The sequence below is a fragment of the Myxocyprinus asiaticus genome, chromosome 14 (assembly GCF_019703515.2).
Source record: "Myxocyprinus asiaticus isolate MX2 ecotype Aquarium Trade chromosome 14, UBuf_Myxa_2, whole genome shotgun sequence".
NCBI lineage: Eukaryota > Metazoa > Chordata > Actinopteri > Cypriniformes > Catostomidae > Myxocyprinus > Myxocyprinus asiaticus.
The window spans coordinates 34,568,387-34,583,109 of record NC_059357.1 but is presented as its reverse complement, the minus strand read 5'-3'; the positions used below and the strand labels follow the sequence as shown (position 1 = coordinate 34,583,109).

At 39.0% G+C, this 14,723-nt stretch overlaps 1 protein-coding gene across 4 annotated transcripts in view; it reads right to left on the bottom strand.

Annotated features, from left to right (window-relative positions):
• The window catches only part of LOC127452086 (dedicator of cytokinesis protein 6-like), a 90,726-nt gene that overhangs the window by 32,721 nt on the left and 43,282 nt on the right, over nucleotides 1–14,723 (bottom strand). For 3 of the 4 annotated variants that reach the window (XM_051717261.1, XM_051717262.1, XM_051717263.1), the window contains exons 15-23: nucleotides 13,385–13,502; nucleotides 12,704–12,774; nucleotides 9,771–9,909; nucleotides 9,315–9,416; nucleotides 7,177–7,263; nucleotides 6,290–6,521; nucleotides 5,384–5,548; nucleotides 3,533–3,705; nucleotides 1,451–1,552 (exon numbers count right to left, since the gene is read on the bottom strand). In XM_051717261.1, the coding sequence (XP_051573221.1) occupies nucleotides 1,451–1,552; nucleotides 3,533–3,705; nucleotides 5,384–5,548; nucleotides 6,290–6,521; nucleotides 7,177–7,263; nucleotides 9,315–9,416; nucleotides 9,771–9,909; nucleotides 12,704–12,774; nucleotides 13,385–13,502 (1,189 nt within the window). The other variant, XM_051717264.1, reaches the window with a different exon arrangement.

The window sequence follows — 14,723 nt, the reverse complement described above, 5'->3', positions numbered from 1 at the left end:
GTTGATTTTATGTTTTTTTTTTTATATATACATTTTACAGCCCTGAAGGATCACTGAAATAGTCAACTGATGCTCTTTTTTTTGAGTTATTTGCATTTGGCAAACACTGACCCGATGACTAGTCAACTACTTTTCTGTACGTGGAGTCGACAACTAGAAAGTAGTAGTCGTGCAAGCTCTAGTGAAAATATACTAAAAATAATTAAATAATCCATACTATGCAATAATTCTTAAAAACACAAGTGTAAATAATGTAAGGGAGCATATGTGTGTAACTGCATTAACTGTAAATACATTTATTGTATGCAACCTGTGTTTTATATCTCCATCACTGCAAAGGCAAGTAATGATCTTGGTAATAATGGTAACTAAAAGCACAGCAGGAAAAGGAAAGAGAGGTGATTGATGAAAAGGAGGCGGCATCGGCCTACAAAACCTTCCACACAAATGTTTGCACAAGCCCAGACATAGACACACATGTACAAACACAGAGCCAACCTGAGAGCAGCAAAGGAGCTGGCACAGGATTATTGAGTAGGATGAAAGAAATAATACTGGAGTAAAGGCAATGAGACTGTAAGTGATGATATCAGGTTGTAGGACCGGGAGATTAGGACCTAATAGCATGTATAGTGTTGGGTTTGAAACAGTAAAAGAATGTCTGATTTAGGATTACAATACAGTTACAAGTACTATAATGGGTGTAAGGTTTGAGACAGCAGCAAACAACACTTTTAAAGTTCAAAAAGTTTGGGTTACATTTAATTTTAATGTTAGGACATAGTGTTGGAGACAGTAACAGGTTAGGTTAGTTTTAGGGTTTGAGAAAGAAATGGGTATTATTAGGGCATATACAGGGTTTGAGGACAATATCAGGTAATGTTGGGTTTAGAGGTTGCGACAGTAACAAGTAATGTCAGGAAAAAGGGTCTGAGACAGTAACAACGGGGTTCCCACACTTATGACTAATGAATTTCCATAACCTTTCCAGTCATCAATTATTACTGGATACGTGGACATAAAATTGTTTCATAGAGATTGCTAGGGTGGATTTTCATTTGTATGTTAGGTACTAATCTGTTGAATTAATAAATTTAAATGGTTATACTCAGAGTACGAGTACAGATGTCTCCAATGGGCAGGCTGATGTTATCACACTGGCTTGCAAGCAAATTCTACTCTACTCAAGCACTCACAAAGAGCAATATCTAGTCAATTAAAATATTTAAGACCAGAGATTATATTTTAGATCAAATGTTTATATTCACTACAGAAATGTCCATGACTTATTCAACAAAAGCACAGTCTTAAAATTCCCTGATATCGAGGCTTTCCATGACTGTGGGAACCCTGTTACCAGTTATGAGGGTCTGAGACAGTAACAGGTCATATTAGAGTGTATGGCTTGAGACAGAAGGGAATGCATTAGGGTGTAGGGTTTGATTGGCACCTGCTTGAGCTCACAGCTGGAGTTGGGGTTCCGACGCAGCACGGCCCTGGAGCCCCCCGGAGCGTAAGCAGAGTTTACCCAGGAATGTGAGCGGTCTATCCCCTGATTATCCACCGACGATACAAACACACACCACAGCACAAAACGGGGAAGGCCGAACGGCCACATAGAGGCGTCGCAGGGAGGGGAAGAAGTGCAGGAACAAGACATTCATTTAAAGGATGGAAGGGAAAAGTCAGGGACACAGTAAAGGAGGGTTGGGGGAGAAGAAAAGCAGCACCACAGCAAAACACAAATCATTAGCAGTGCAATCAACAGCTGGCACAGGAAATATCTCAACACAGGCAAACACATTAATATCTGAGCCTGCAGCTCCAGCACACAGCACAAAAAGGATTTCATCAGGAGAATAGAGAGCAGATTGCAAAACCTACAAGCTGTGTAAAGAAAAACAACAACAAAAATCTCTCAAAGTACTTCTTTAAAGGGATCATTTGTCCAAAAATGAAAAGTCTGTCATCATTGACTCACTCTCATCTCATTCCAAACTTGTCGACTTTCTATCTTTCTTGGAACACAAAAGGACACGTTTTCAAGAATCTTCACAGATATTTTCCATTTATAGTGACCACAACATTCAAGCTCCAAAAAGGACCAAAAAGCAATATAAAAGTGTCATTAAAGTAGACCAACTTGGGGGCCTGGGTAGCTCAGTGGTAAAAGACACTGGCAATCCCAAGGTGTGCTGAGTGACTCCAGCCAGGTCTCCTAAGCAAACAAATTGGCCCGGTTGCTAGGGAGGGTAGAGTCACATGAGGTAACCTCCTCGTGGTCGCTACAATGTGGTTCGTTCTCGGTGGGGCGCGTGGTGAGTTGAGCGTGGATGCTGCGGTGGATGGTGTGAAGCCTCCACACGCGCTATGTCTCCGTGGCAACGCACTCAACAAGCTACGTGATAAGATGCACGGGTTTGCGGTCTCAGACGTGGAGGCAGCTGGGATTCTTCCTCCGCCACCCGGACTGAGGCGAATCACTACGCAACCATGAGGACTTAAAAGTGTAAATTTCACCAAATTGGGTGAAAAAAAAAAGAAAAGCAGACCGACTTGCTTTTCAGGTCTTCTGAAGACTAATTGACAATTTAGTTTGAGGAACAGACCTAAATTAAGCTGTTCCTCACCATAATCTTCCTGCGTATCTTGTAATCGAACGTCATCTTACCTGCACTACAGGCACTATATTTCATTTTGCAGGTGAACATTCAAGTCAGCCAGTTGTTATCAGCAAATAAACCCCAAAAGTATGATCAGGACCCCGAAGCGATGCGGATCACCTTGAAGGGGTTTATTTTGTGATAACTGGCTGACTGCACATTATCCTGCTTTTTATATGGCTACTAACCAAATAAATAAATACATGGACATAAAATATTGATTTTGTGTTGAAATTATGTAATTATGTGAGAAGAAAGAAATCGCTGATCAGCAGAATTCTACGTCCGGTTTGCACTGAAATTCTGTTGGTGTTAAATTTGTGAAAATGACTGTCTGACTGCTCATTATCCAGCTTATTGCAAGACTAATTGCCAAATAAATAAATAAATAAATAAATGGACATGAAACATTGATCTGAGTTGAAATTATTTTATTAGCTTACTTGTAGAGCTCAGCATTTGTTACTCAGATATATCAGGCCCCTAGATGGCAGCACTGACTAATCGGAAACAAGTATTCCAGAGACCCGTGTAATAAGTTAATAACTTAAATTTGGGTTATTCATCACACAAGGCTATTGTATAGCTTCAGAAGACTTTAAAGTGCACAACTTCTATGGGGTTTTCTATGGTGCTTTTTTGTCCTTTTTGGAGATTGGCATGACATGGTTACTATAAACCGCCATGGAATGGAAAATATCAAGAATCATATGGATTTGGAACAATATGATGTCATGCAAATAATGACAGATAATACAGAATAATACTCAATTCTTCTTGCCTCCAATCGAGATAAGAACAACACATGACTGAGTAGTCACACTGCGGGAAACATAAACAACCAATTACAAGGCAGAGGAATAGCCCACCTTGCTGCCGATGATTCTCTGCACCTCTTCGTCAGGGGTGGCTGGTGTGGAGGCCAGGTCGGGGTTGGAATTACTAATGCTTTTGGAGCGGGACAAGAGCAAGCTGCTGGGTCTTGCAGTCGCTCTAGAAAGTGTGGCATACTGGATGGGGAGCTCATATGGTGTGGCTCCAACTGAAAAAAGAAGGGGGAAGCACTCAGTGTATGACCTCAAACAAGCTGCTCTTGAGGCCAAATGAGGGTAAATCTGAGAGGAGCAGTTTCACAGAACACATGAGCCCCTGAGAAATGAATCAGCACAGCTTAAAGGTTAAGTAACGTTTACAGTTTTAGTACTGGTTTAAATAACTCTCTACAGTACTACACAGAGCGCATTTTCTAGACTTAGGGATAGCTCACCCCAAAAAGACATTTCCATGTCCAATCCTGTGCTATTTTCTCTCTTTAGTGAGACACAAAGCAATAAGCAAGTCAAAATGTGCAAACTGCTATTTTCCATATGAATCACCACCAGATTCATACTGCCAAGCTCAAAAAAAGACAAAAAAGCATCATAACAGTAGTCAACATGCTGTGTGCACTATATTCCAAGTTCTCTGAAGCCCCATGATAGCTTTGTATGAGAAAAAGACTGAAATTTAAGTTGTACTCTGATAACCTTCCCCTCTCTAATAGCTCTCAAATCTCATTTGGGGTAAAAAATATTCAAACTTGCAGCATTGTAAACAGTAACGTGACTAATGGCGCTTGGTGCCAATGACGTCAAACCTGCCGTGGCACATCTAAAGATGTCATTTTTTATTTGAACTCAAGCATGAATGTGATTTGTATGCTTAGTTGGAGGGGAAGATAAGTGAATAAGGGCTTAAATTTTGCTCTGTTCCTCACACAAAGCTTATGACTTCAAAAGACTTGGAATACAGCGCACCCATCGTGTGGACTACTTTTATGGTGCATTTTTATTCTTTTTCAGAGCTTGACAGTGTAAACCACCATTCACAACCATTCACTTTTGAACCATTCTCCTGTTGTGTTTTTAAGGAAAAACTAAATAATATGGGGTGTGGCGGAATCCTCGTTTTGACAGCAGTGAATGAAGCGCACCTGTTGTGAATAATGCTTCATCACCGCTGTCTTTTAAATGCAGAGCACACCTCTTCTCGGGGAGCCAGCTTCAAATCTCCACGTGTGCACACGCTGGCATCCTCGCATGCCCAGGACCAGAGCTGGGAGGGTTCGGAGTTGGACGCGCTGCCGGACCCATTCCTCGGACCATTAATGAGTTGCCGGGGGTGAACGGCACACGTTGCCGCCGACGGGCTAGATGCCAGGCCGCCTTCCCCTCACACCTGCCGCAGGTCTGGGAAGATAGGCCGCCAAGGACGCCGCCGCCCCTTGCTCCGTGGACCCTGGAGGGGAGCGTGAGCGGCCGACGGACCCAGCTCATGCCTGGGCCACTCTATGGACACTACACCGCCCTCCACGGAGCCCCGTTTCACCGCAAGGATGCCAGATTCCCCCTTTATTATGAACACTATTCCCCCTTGGACACTTTATTATTACCCCTTTTATGGACTTGTTATTTTTATTATTATTTCCAATAAATGCCTCTCCGAGACTTGACGCCACACCCACTGTGTCTGTCTCTTGCTCACCCTGCCACAGGGGTTGGAACAACAAGAGTGAGAATAAATTACAAATCCAGTTGAAAACTACAATTCTCTCTGCAATTTTAATCCATAAACAGCAAAAGGATTGGTATAAAAATGAGATGCGACACAAAAATGAGCTCTGGTAACCAAAAATAAAAAAAAAAAGAGAAGAAATACTAAGTGCTGTGTTTATCACTCACCAATAGGGGGCGACACAGGCTCTGTGGTGGGCAGGTGGAAACAGTAGTGGATGTAAGAGGCCAGCAGATTGTTACGGCCATGGTGGTCCTGGTTCCCCTCCAAGTTCTTATGAATCTGGTTTACCAGCAGGGCCATGGCTTCAAAGGCAGCACGTCCAAGATTTACTGCATTTGACATGATGGACAGAAAATGGATTAAAAAAGGAAAATAACAATGGAAATGCAAAAGGCTCGCTTAGGTTTTTGCCCCGACACAATATATGCATTCCTGTAAGTCACTTTGGTGAGAAAGCATCTACCAAGAAAATAAATGTCACATAACTGTATAAAAGGGATAAAAATAGAGCAAAAACAAGATGTTGCAATAAGACATGAAATAAAGAAAGAGATTAAATAGAGGAATGATTTAGGCCAGGCAGAAACATACTCAAACGCAGATGCAAATGCATGGCCAGGACTGTTGCACATGCTAAACAAGCATTCTTGCATTACTGTGGTCAGTACTCAAGGGGTTGATAGAGTTACCTTCAAATGTTTGTGCTTCTAAACCAGATGTGTCCCCTATCCCAGATTAATGTGGATAGACAACTGTAAGTAAGCCATGCGTAGGCTGATTTTACAGAAAAGTGTAAACACTGTGGTGCTATGAAAGCATTGCTCTGTTTGTTTGAGCGACCCAACCTGACGTGACTTTGGGAAGAGACTGTCTGACTTTCAGACCATTAGCAGACAGGGAAGTGTTCAGGACACCTGCGTTTGGTGACACTAGTGACACTGAAATTTCACACTTCCCATTTAAACCGGATTTTTGGACACATTTTGGTTCGCAACGATGCACAAAATCAAGTGTTTGTATATTTGTGTTAAGTATATTTTAGGCCTTAGAGCACAGTTAGCATTGCTCACCGATCTGTCCTGCTATGACAGGAGGGTGCACGATAAGTAGTATGAGCTTGCTCATCAGCTGATGCAGGAAGCGCACACAAGTGTCCAAAAGCGCCCCCTTCAGAGCAGCCATGCTGGCCTTAAGCTCCGCCTCCACGTTTGCCTCTGTGATTATAACGTCCTTCAGCCTAAAGGGGAACGAGTACTCCTCCAAAACATACACAAGAGTGAAGAACTTGTCCAAGTATGGGTCCTATACACACACATCAAACAAACACACAATATTACAACATTTTTCTCTCATGGTAAATGTATCTTGTTTGGTTTGTTTGTCTAGCTTAGCATATGTTATTATTGTTGTTCTTAATTAATTCTGAAATAAAGCCACTGTATCCAAGTGGATTCAAAATGTTTAATGCAAGAAGTAAAATACAGTAAAAACTAGTTCAAAATTAGCAAGACATTTTTTCCACCTTGATTTTCACTTAATTAACACAAGATTGATATTTAATCATTTTCATTTACATGCACCAACATATGCAAAGTAACACAGAAGTATTTACCTACATATTTTTGAGTAATGACAAACAAATCTTTAATTCAGAGTTTGGAATCAGTTAACTGAAACGGACAGTTTGAACTGATTCATGGAATTCATCAAACTTACCAACTTAAACACCATCATTTTGCATCTGAAGTTTTAATCGGAGCTATTAAAACACCTCTTTCTTAACGCTCGTGTACTCACAAGGAGGGATCGCAAAATTAGTATTTAAGAAACCAAATAAAAAGTTTCAAAATGATGCTTAATGTAACATTGCCGGCAAAGTCAATGTGAATATTTGAGAATATCTCACCCAGTCATTGTTGTGTGTTGGTGAATGTTTCACAGTGTACACAAGCATTACCTGTGTGTGAACTGAGGAAGCTGCTCTCACTTCTACATTAAAGACTCCTTTGTGGTTGTCCACCCATTTCATCCCTGGTAACTGTACCTGAAATTCACACAGGCCACATCATATCCTTACTTCATGCATTTTCATGCCAATATAAACATTACACCAAAAATAATTTGTTGATACCAATACTGGTGAAATCTGACTGTTGTTATTTTATTACATTTTCATATTTTACCAAGTTAGAAGTTATAGCATTAGTTGAAAGATAATTTCACATTTAAGCAAAATGGACATTATCACTGAAATACAGGCTACCCAAATGAATCTGAATCGAATTAAATAGTATAGGATTCAAATCAAATCGAGCACTTGTGAATCAGAATCTGATCAAATCAGGAAATCTGTATCAATATTCAGCCATAGTCTTGTTGATTTTCTATTAGCTGCAGCAGTACTAAAGCTTTGCATTTTTTAATTTTTTTTCTGTTGTGCCTGTAAGCATTCCCAAATTTAGTAAGACAGCATCCAAGTGTGAATTTACAAATCCTACTACATCTAAGACATGGCTCATGAATATTAATTACATAATGTGAATTGCTGGCAGAAATTGATGAGAGGGTGTTAGCTTGGCTTATGAATATTAATTAAGTTATGTAACATTACAGGAAAGTTATAAAGCAACATCAAAATGACACAATTAATATGCATAAGCAAAGCATTGAACTACATTTGAACCACTGAAATTTTTGATGTGAATTTGTGAAGTCAAATATAATGGAACGAATATTACCTGTCGAATAATAAAAATGGAACATTCTGGAAACTAACTTTAAAAGGTGAATATTTATAATTTAATTTTTAATGATGCTTTCAAGTGAAATAATCACAGCTTTCGCACAAGAGTTTTTCCTGCACTGCCTAATCCCCCAGCGTGAGTTCTTCAATGTACACTGTTATTAAAAAAATGACACCTTTCACTTCACAGCAGATGAACTGGAGGACAGATTATAGATTATCAAACATAAAATGTGATTTTTAAATGCGACTGACGGGTACGTGCGCCACCATGTTGTTTACATTGCAATGCAGCACTGGATTCTAAGTTCATCAAGCATAGAAGGTTCTAAAAAACCTAGACCTTCCACTTGTTGCACCAGGAATTGTATGATGTGAATGAGTGATGGATAGAAGGGGAGAAGGCTAAAGTGGGCTAAATAGAATTTCTACATTCTTTGTTTGACCTCAGAAAACATGTCCGCAATGCTGCATGAAACAGTCAGCTTCAAATGGTAACAGCTTTAAACTTTTATTTAATGATTGTAACCAAAAAATAAAGATACTGTGATGCTGAAAAGACTATTTAAGCAGCTGATTTATTATGACAAACACATAAGTCCCTCTCTGCTGTTACACAGCAGCACATTATGCAGATTGCACTGGTTTGATCAAATGCTTCTGAGCCCAGCCTAGTGGAATCACACCGGTTTGATTGTATGTGCAAAGAGGTTAAATATACAACCATGTTAAATTACATCCCCAGTTTATGTAATGCATTTACCTTTCAACTAGTACAATTCAGCGTGCTTTTTTGTATCAAAGACAATTGTCATTAACATACTTTCATGTGTATGACTTTATAATTTCTCCCTGCTCAGTCAATCTCCACTTTAACTTTCACATTCTTCTTCTTGTGTTTTTGGTGATTCACATTCAACATGCATACGCCCCCTACTGGGCAGGGAGAAGAATATCTAGAAAAAATTAACTTAAATATTGATCCGTTTCTCACCAACACCTATCATATCGCTTCTGAAGACATAGATTTAACCACTGAAGTCATATGGATTACTTTTATGTTGCCTTTATGTGCTTTTTGGAGTGTCAAAATGTAGGCACCCATTCACTTGCATTGTATAGACCTACAGAGCTAAGATATTCTTCTAAAAATCTTAATTTGTGTTCTGCAGAAGAATGAAAGTCATACACATCTGGGATGGCACGAGGGTGAGTAAATGATGAGAGAATTTTCATTTTTGATGAACACATACACACACATACACACAAACAACAAATACAACCACAAAGCAACACTTTCCCACACCCATTCGAGCACCGCTGTCAAATCCAGAGCAGGATAAATGGCTTACGTCAGGAGTGAGGACTGAGTAGCTGGGTGGAGGTTTCTCCACAGAGACTGGGAGGCTGAACGACCCAGTGCGCAGACGGCCATGCTGCATGAGGGGGATCCACTGCGGGAGCAACATAAACTGTGATTAACCTCACGATATTTGCACACAGCCAACATGCAGTTCAAAAGCATCAACGTACTATATGCGGCCTACAATCACGTGACACAACAACTTCAAAAGTGTCATAAGGAAAAGCAGGGGAGGCTGTTACTGTGTCCCAGCAGGGATGTAGAGTGTGTGGGAGTAGACACGTAAGGATGCTTTAGGTGTCTCTCAGGGGGGGCCGGGTGGAGGGATCAAACAGGGATGAGTGTTTCATCGGATAGCCTGGAGCACTTCTCTAGCGCTGCAGGAGGGTGACTGTCAGGAGAGGGAAGGGAGGAAGAGGAGAAGAAAGAGAGGTCCTTCTCTTACCGTGTAGCCCACAGGCGTCTCCAAGGGAGTATTCTGCTTGGGCTGGCAGCTGATGTGATAGAAGGTGAAGAGCAGGTGGTGGTTGTCGGTGAGGTTGGCGGGAATCTTCATCTTTACCTCCTCGTATAACTCTGGGGATCTGCAAGGATAGAGAGAGAGAGAAAAGATGAGGGAAAAACAGAAAAGGGCAGAGGGAACATGGGAACCAGAATCTGAAAAATGGGTTTAAAGGGATAGTTCACCCAAAAATGAAAATTCTGTCATTATTTTCTGACTCTCATGTCGTTCGAATCCCGCATGTTTTTATTTCTTCCATGGAACACAAATGGAGATTTTTTTGAAGAATGTTTATGCTGCTCTTTTCTATAAAATGAAAGTGGATGGGTACTAGGGTTGTCAAGCTCCAAAAATGAAAAAACAAAAAACAAACATTGATATGTGTCATGCCAGAATTGACATAAAAGTCAATTAGTTGAAAGACACACATGAACCAGTGATGTTTGACTTTACTGACGTCAATCCTGACATGCAGCTTCTAAGTGAATGAGATTTGAAAGTTATAATGGAGGACTTGATTTTTTTATAGCAAATAATGACTTCTGGTAAGAAACCTAACAAAGTTTTCACACTGAAATCTGTTTGAGTCAAAAGATTAGAGTCTCTAGTTTCAACCGATGTGGCATTTTTTACATTTGAGCAATTTATCGCGAAACGCCACGCTGATAAACACAATGTACACGAATGTGTACTTTAGCGCTATTTTTCCTTAGAAATCCTATATTTACTGTGCATTTTCACATTGAGAATCAATGAAATATTTCACTTTATTATCGATGGAAATAATGTGCATTTCAAACTTTTCTGAGACCAGAAATCACAGATAGAAAGATAGAAAGCACACTGGAGGATAAAGCCCCGTTCACACCACCAGCGACACTGCGCGGCCCGTTGGCGACAGAGAGTTTTCTGTGGAGAGTGAGAAGACAAAGTTGAGAAAATTTAAACTTTATGCAAATGACGAGCAACATTCACAAGCGACTACCAATGAGAGCGAAGACAGCGTTTCCTGGCAGACTGGAGACGAGTGCAGGCAAGACAGAGAAGTTTCAGCGTCGTGATGGATTTTTACTGCAGTGTTAATCTCGTCAACGAAATTGCTGACAAAAACATTCATTGATGAACGTTTTTTTTATTTCGTCAGCGATAACAAAGATGAGATGAAAAAGGCGCATCATGACAATAATTCAACAATTTTATTAAAGTATACTATTGATGAAAATATGGCAAGATAAAAATGATACTGCAAGATATTAACAGTGCAAGATATGAAAAGGAGAAGAAACATATATAGAATCTAGAAGAAGATATTAGATATAGATTCATTTAACCCATTAATAATTGGGGATTTCTCCACTTGAGCTGCGCGAGTTGAACACGGGCAAAATGAACCGCTTCAAAACGGGGTAAATACCTCATTCAAACGCATTCTATTTATACATGATTTTAATCACTAAAGTAGCCTTTATCCACAACATATATGTAATATAACAACTTGCATCTGCACAGTGAAGTGAATGAACGGGTGTACTTGAACTAAATGACGCGCTAGTCAGAATATGCGTAATTTGCGTGGTGAATACACTTTTTCTGTAAGAAACACGCTACACGGAATGTAATATCCTTTCACAGAAAATTAATAAGTCTCTAAAGCATGAAGAATTCAGAGTACAGAAGGCTAACTTCATAAATCCATAAGATCCTACCTTCAAGCTGTGGATGTATTGATGTGCCTCTGTGCTCATGAAACTCCAAGAGACAACACAAAATCATTAAAAAAACCTCTGACAATCTTCTCGTATCATTTTCCCATCTTGTTATTGTTAAGGTGAGCAGATTTTTATTAGTAGTAGTATTAAACCAGGATGGGGTGCTACATACACATAAATGTGAAATGTTTTATTTTAAATTCAGTTTACAACAATTTAAAAAACATTTAAGGCTTTTTAAAATGTGGGGTGACAAATTAATTTATAAAGTACAATTATAATTTCCTTTAATGTTATGAACTTGCATGTGTACAAGCTGTCACTGTTTGAAATTTCATGTCAACTACACATTTTTACACAAATTAAGTTGGAACCTAAAAAATTCAGGAGAATTACACGTATGACAATAAAACGCTTGTATCATGTAAAAGTGTAGTGGGTCATAGCTGTCTGAATGTGATCTGCCAGGTCCAATTTATCTCCGTGAGTGTCTGAACAACAAACAATTGCAGGGGCAGAAAAAAACACCTCAATAGTATTTTTACATGGTAAAGGGGTGGTGTAGACTTACACTACCAACTCTTGGTGAAAAATACATTTTAATCGACTCTTCTCATTAGCTTCAATGCAAACTGGAGGTTATGAAACAAAACATGGAAGTGTGCAGCACTGAAAAGGGGTGGGGCTAAATAAGGTGAATAGCTATCCTATGACCAAAAGTTCAGTTTCAGGCTGCAGATGATGTCTGGACATGGGACAATGATAATCAGTACACAGATTCAAAATTTATAAATGTATAAGTTTATTTTAGAATGGTTGGTAGTGATTGGATGATACTGGCCATTACTTTTAATCAGAATTAATTATGCTAATTACTGATTTAATGTCTTTAACATCTCAAAAACATGATTAACCAACACTCCTGGAACATAATAAACAATTTGATTTAAAAAAAAAAAAAAAAAAAAATTGAAATATAGCATAGTCGTATGGACTACTTTTATGGTGCATTTTTGGGAATTGATAGGCACAATCCCCGTTTACTTTCATTATAAAGAAAAGAGCAGAGTGTTTTCCAAAGAAAAAAAGAATCATATGGTTTTGCAATGACATGGGAGTCAGTAAACAAAATGTAAACAAAACTGAAAGTCAGGCAAGGGTTCATACTTGTTATGGTAGATCACTGGGGTATACGCCTCTTTGTAAAACTCCGCACAGCTTGACTTGCCAAAGATTACCTATTCAGAAAAAAATCAAATTGTATCTGTGAATAATAGCTAAACCACTCCACTAGATGTCACTAAGGAAATAATTTCATCTCTGATGCTGTCACCACTAATCATAACACCCTGAATGGATTTTCTAATTATCACAAACTGAATTTTGCCTCTAATGTATCTGCACTACATATGGCCTCACATGAGCCTTAAATCAATTAAATTTTTAAAAAGTGAGCAACTGGTGTTAAACTACAGTTCTAACATAATTAGGGAGTTTCTAAAATCCATGATTAGATTAAGAAAATGTAAAAAAAAAAAAGGTTCTGCAAGTGCACTATGAAATCCCCCAAATTTCCCAGAGCACATCTTCATCGATCTGGAGACTGAGTTCAGTCCAAGCGACTAATGTAACCTGTGTTTTCAGTTGCCGCAAAATACTACAACATGAATCAATGCCATTTTATTGCCACAGATCTGATTGTTCATAATTAGGTTTATTCAAGAGATGAGATCATCATATCAAATGTACTTAAACCATCCAAAAGTTTTTTTTTTAATGAGAATATGTTTTGACAGTGTGACTTCAGCCCCGAGCGAGTACAGGGTGTGGGTGTGAATGGTGACTCACAGGCATGGCCTGGCTGGGGTCCTCTCCTGCCATGAACTGCACCTTCACTGCAATGTTCCTCACTGATCCCTGCCGGCTGCTGAAGTTGACAGTCTGAGGGTAAACATACAATAGATTCCTAAGGGAGAAAGAGAGCGAGGGAAACAGATGATGAAAAGAATACGCAGAATTATTAACATTAAATACTGCAGGCATTACACAGTAAATGCAAGCACAAGTGTGATAAACGGTTTATATTGCTTTGTTGTGATGTGTTCAGATCCCATTGCTTTCTCAACAGGCTTGTCTTTATAGTTTTAATGTTTGCTTTCTAAGTGTCTCTTGAATTTCAATGGTTTCATGCTGCACTCGATTTTTCACTGCACAAACCAAATTATGAACACCACGTCTTTTAAGTATTTAAATGCTAATTCTCATCTCGGTTTTAGCTCAACAAACTGAGCAGCTGTATAGAAATAAAAATCCCATTCATTTTCTCCACTGGGGTATAGATTTTTGACAATAACTTAAACAGTGAGCTCTGATGTTGTTATTTGACGGCATATGCTTCTGTTGAGTCATTTCAACTTCATAAAAAAAAAAAAAATCCTTTATAGCTAAATTTCTGATGAATAACTGCACTACCCATGATCCTGAAGGGAAAGATCCAACAATCAGAGAACTACGGCACACAAACTGTGACAAAAGAGCTCTACAGCCACTGCCCACAACGCATTTCCATGACACACTGTAAATGACTCAATCGAGTCTGTCTCTACACTCTCAAACTACTGATATATTTGTATATATCTGAACATTCTGCAGTAAACTTAAAACATCTTTATATATTCACAATTAACAGCTTTAAGTCAATAGTTTTATATTTTTCTTTATTTTTTCTGATTACGTCAAATTCGCAATGTTGATTGCAATTCATTCCCTCATTAAAGACGGTAAGTACACAGTCTTATACCTTTGACTTAGATTTTCAAATACTTTTTGCTTCAAATCAAAGTTTGTAATGTTATGATTCACCTCAGAGCTGGTTGGTTTGGTTCACGGCTCAGAACTCTTTTATGAAGGATTTAATGTAATCCCTATGGGAAAAATAATTCCAGAACCAAGACAACTGAAAAAGTGGGAGGGCAACACTGCAATCTATTAGACACAGTTTAGAGCATGAAGACAACATACTGCTTTTGTAAACTGTTAAGTTAATGGCTACTTATGTAAACTGTTTATGAACAGTAGACAGCAATAGACATGAAAAGCCATGCAGATGACCTTAAAATGAGCCACACCCCTAACCAAACACTGAACAGATTATAGCAACATGAACAGAGGCCCCTATCTCTCGGGA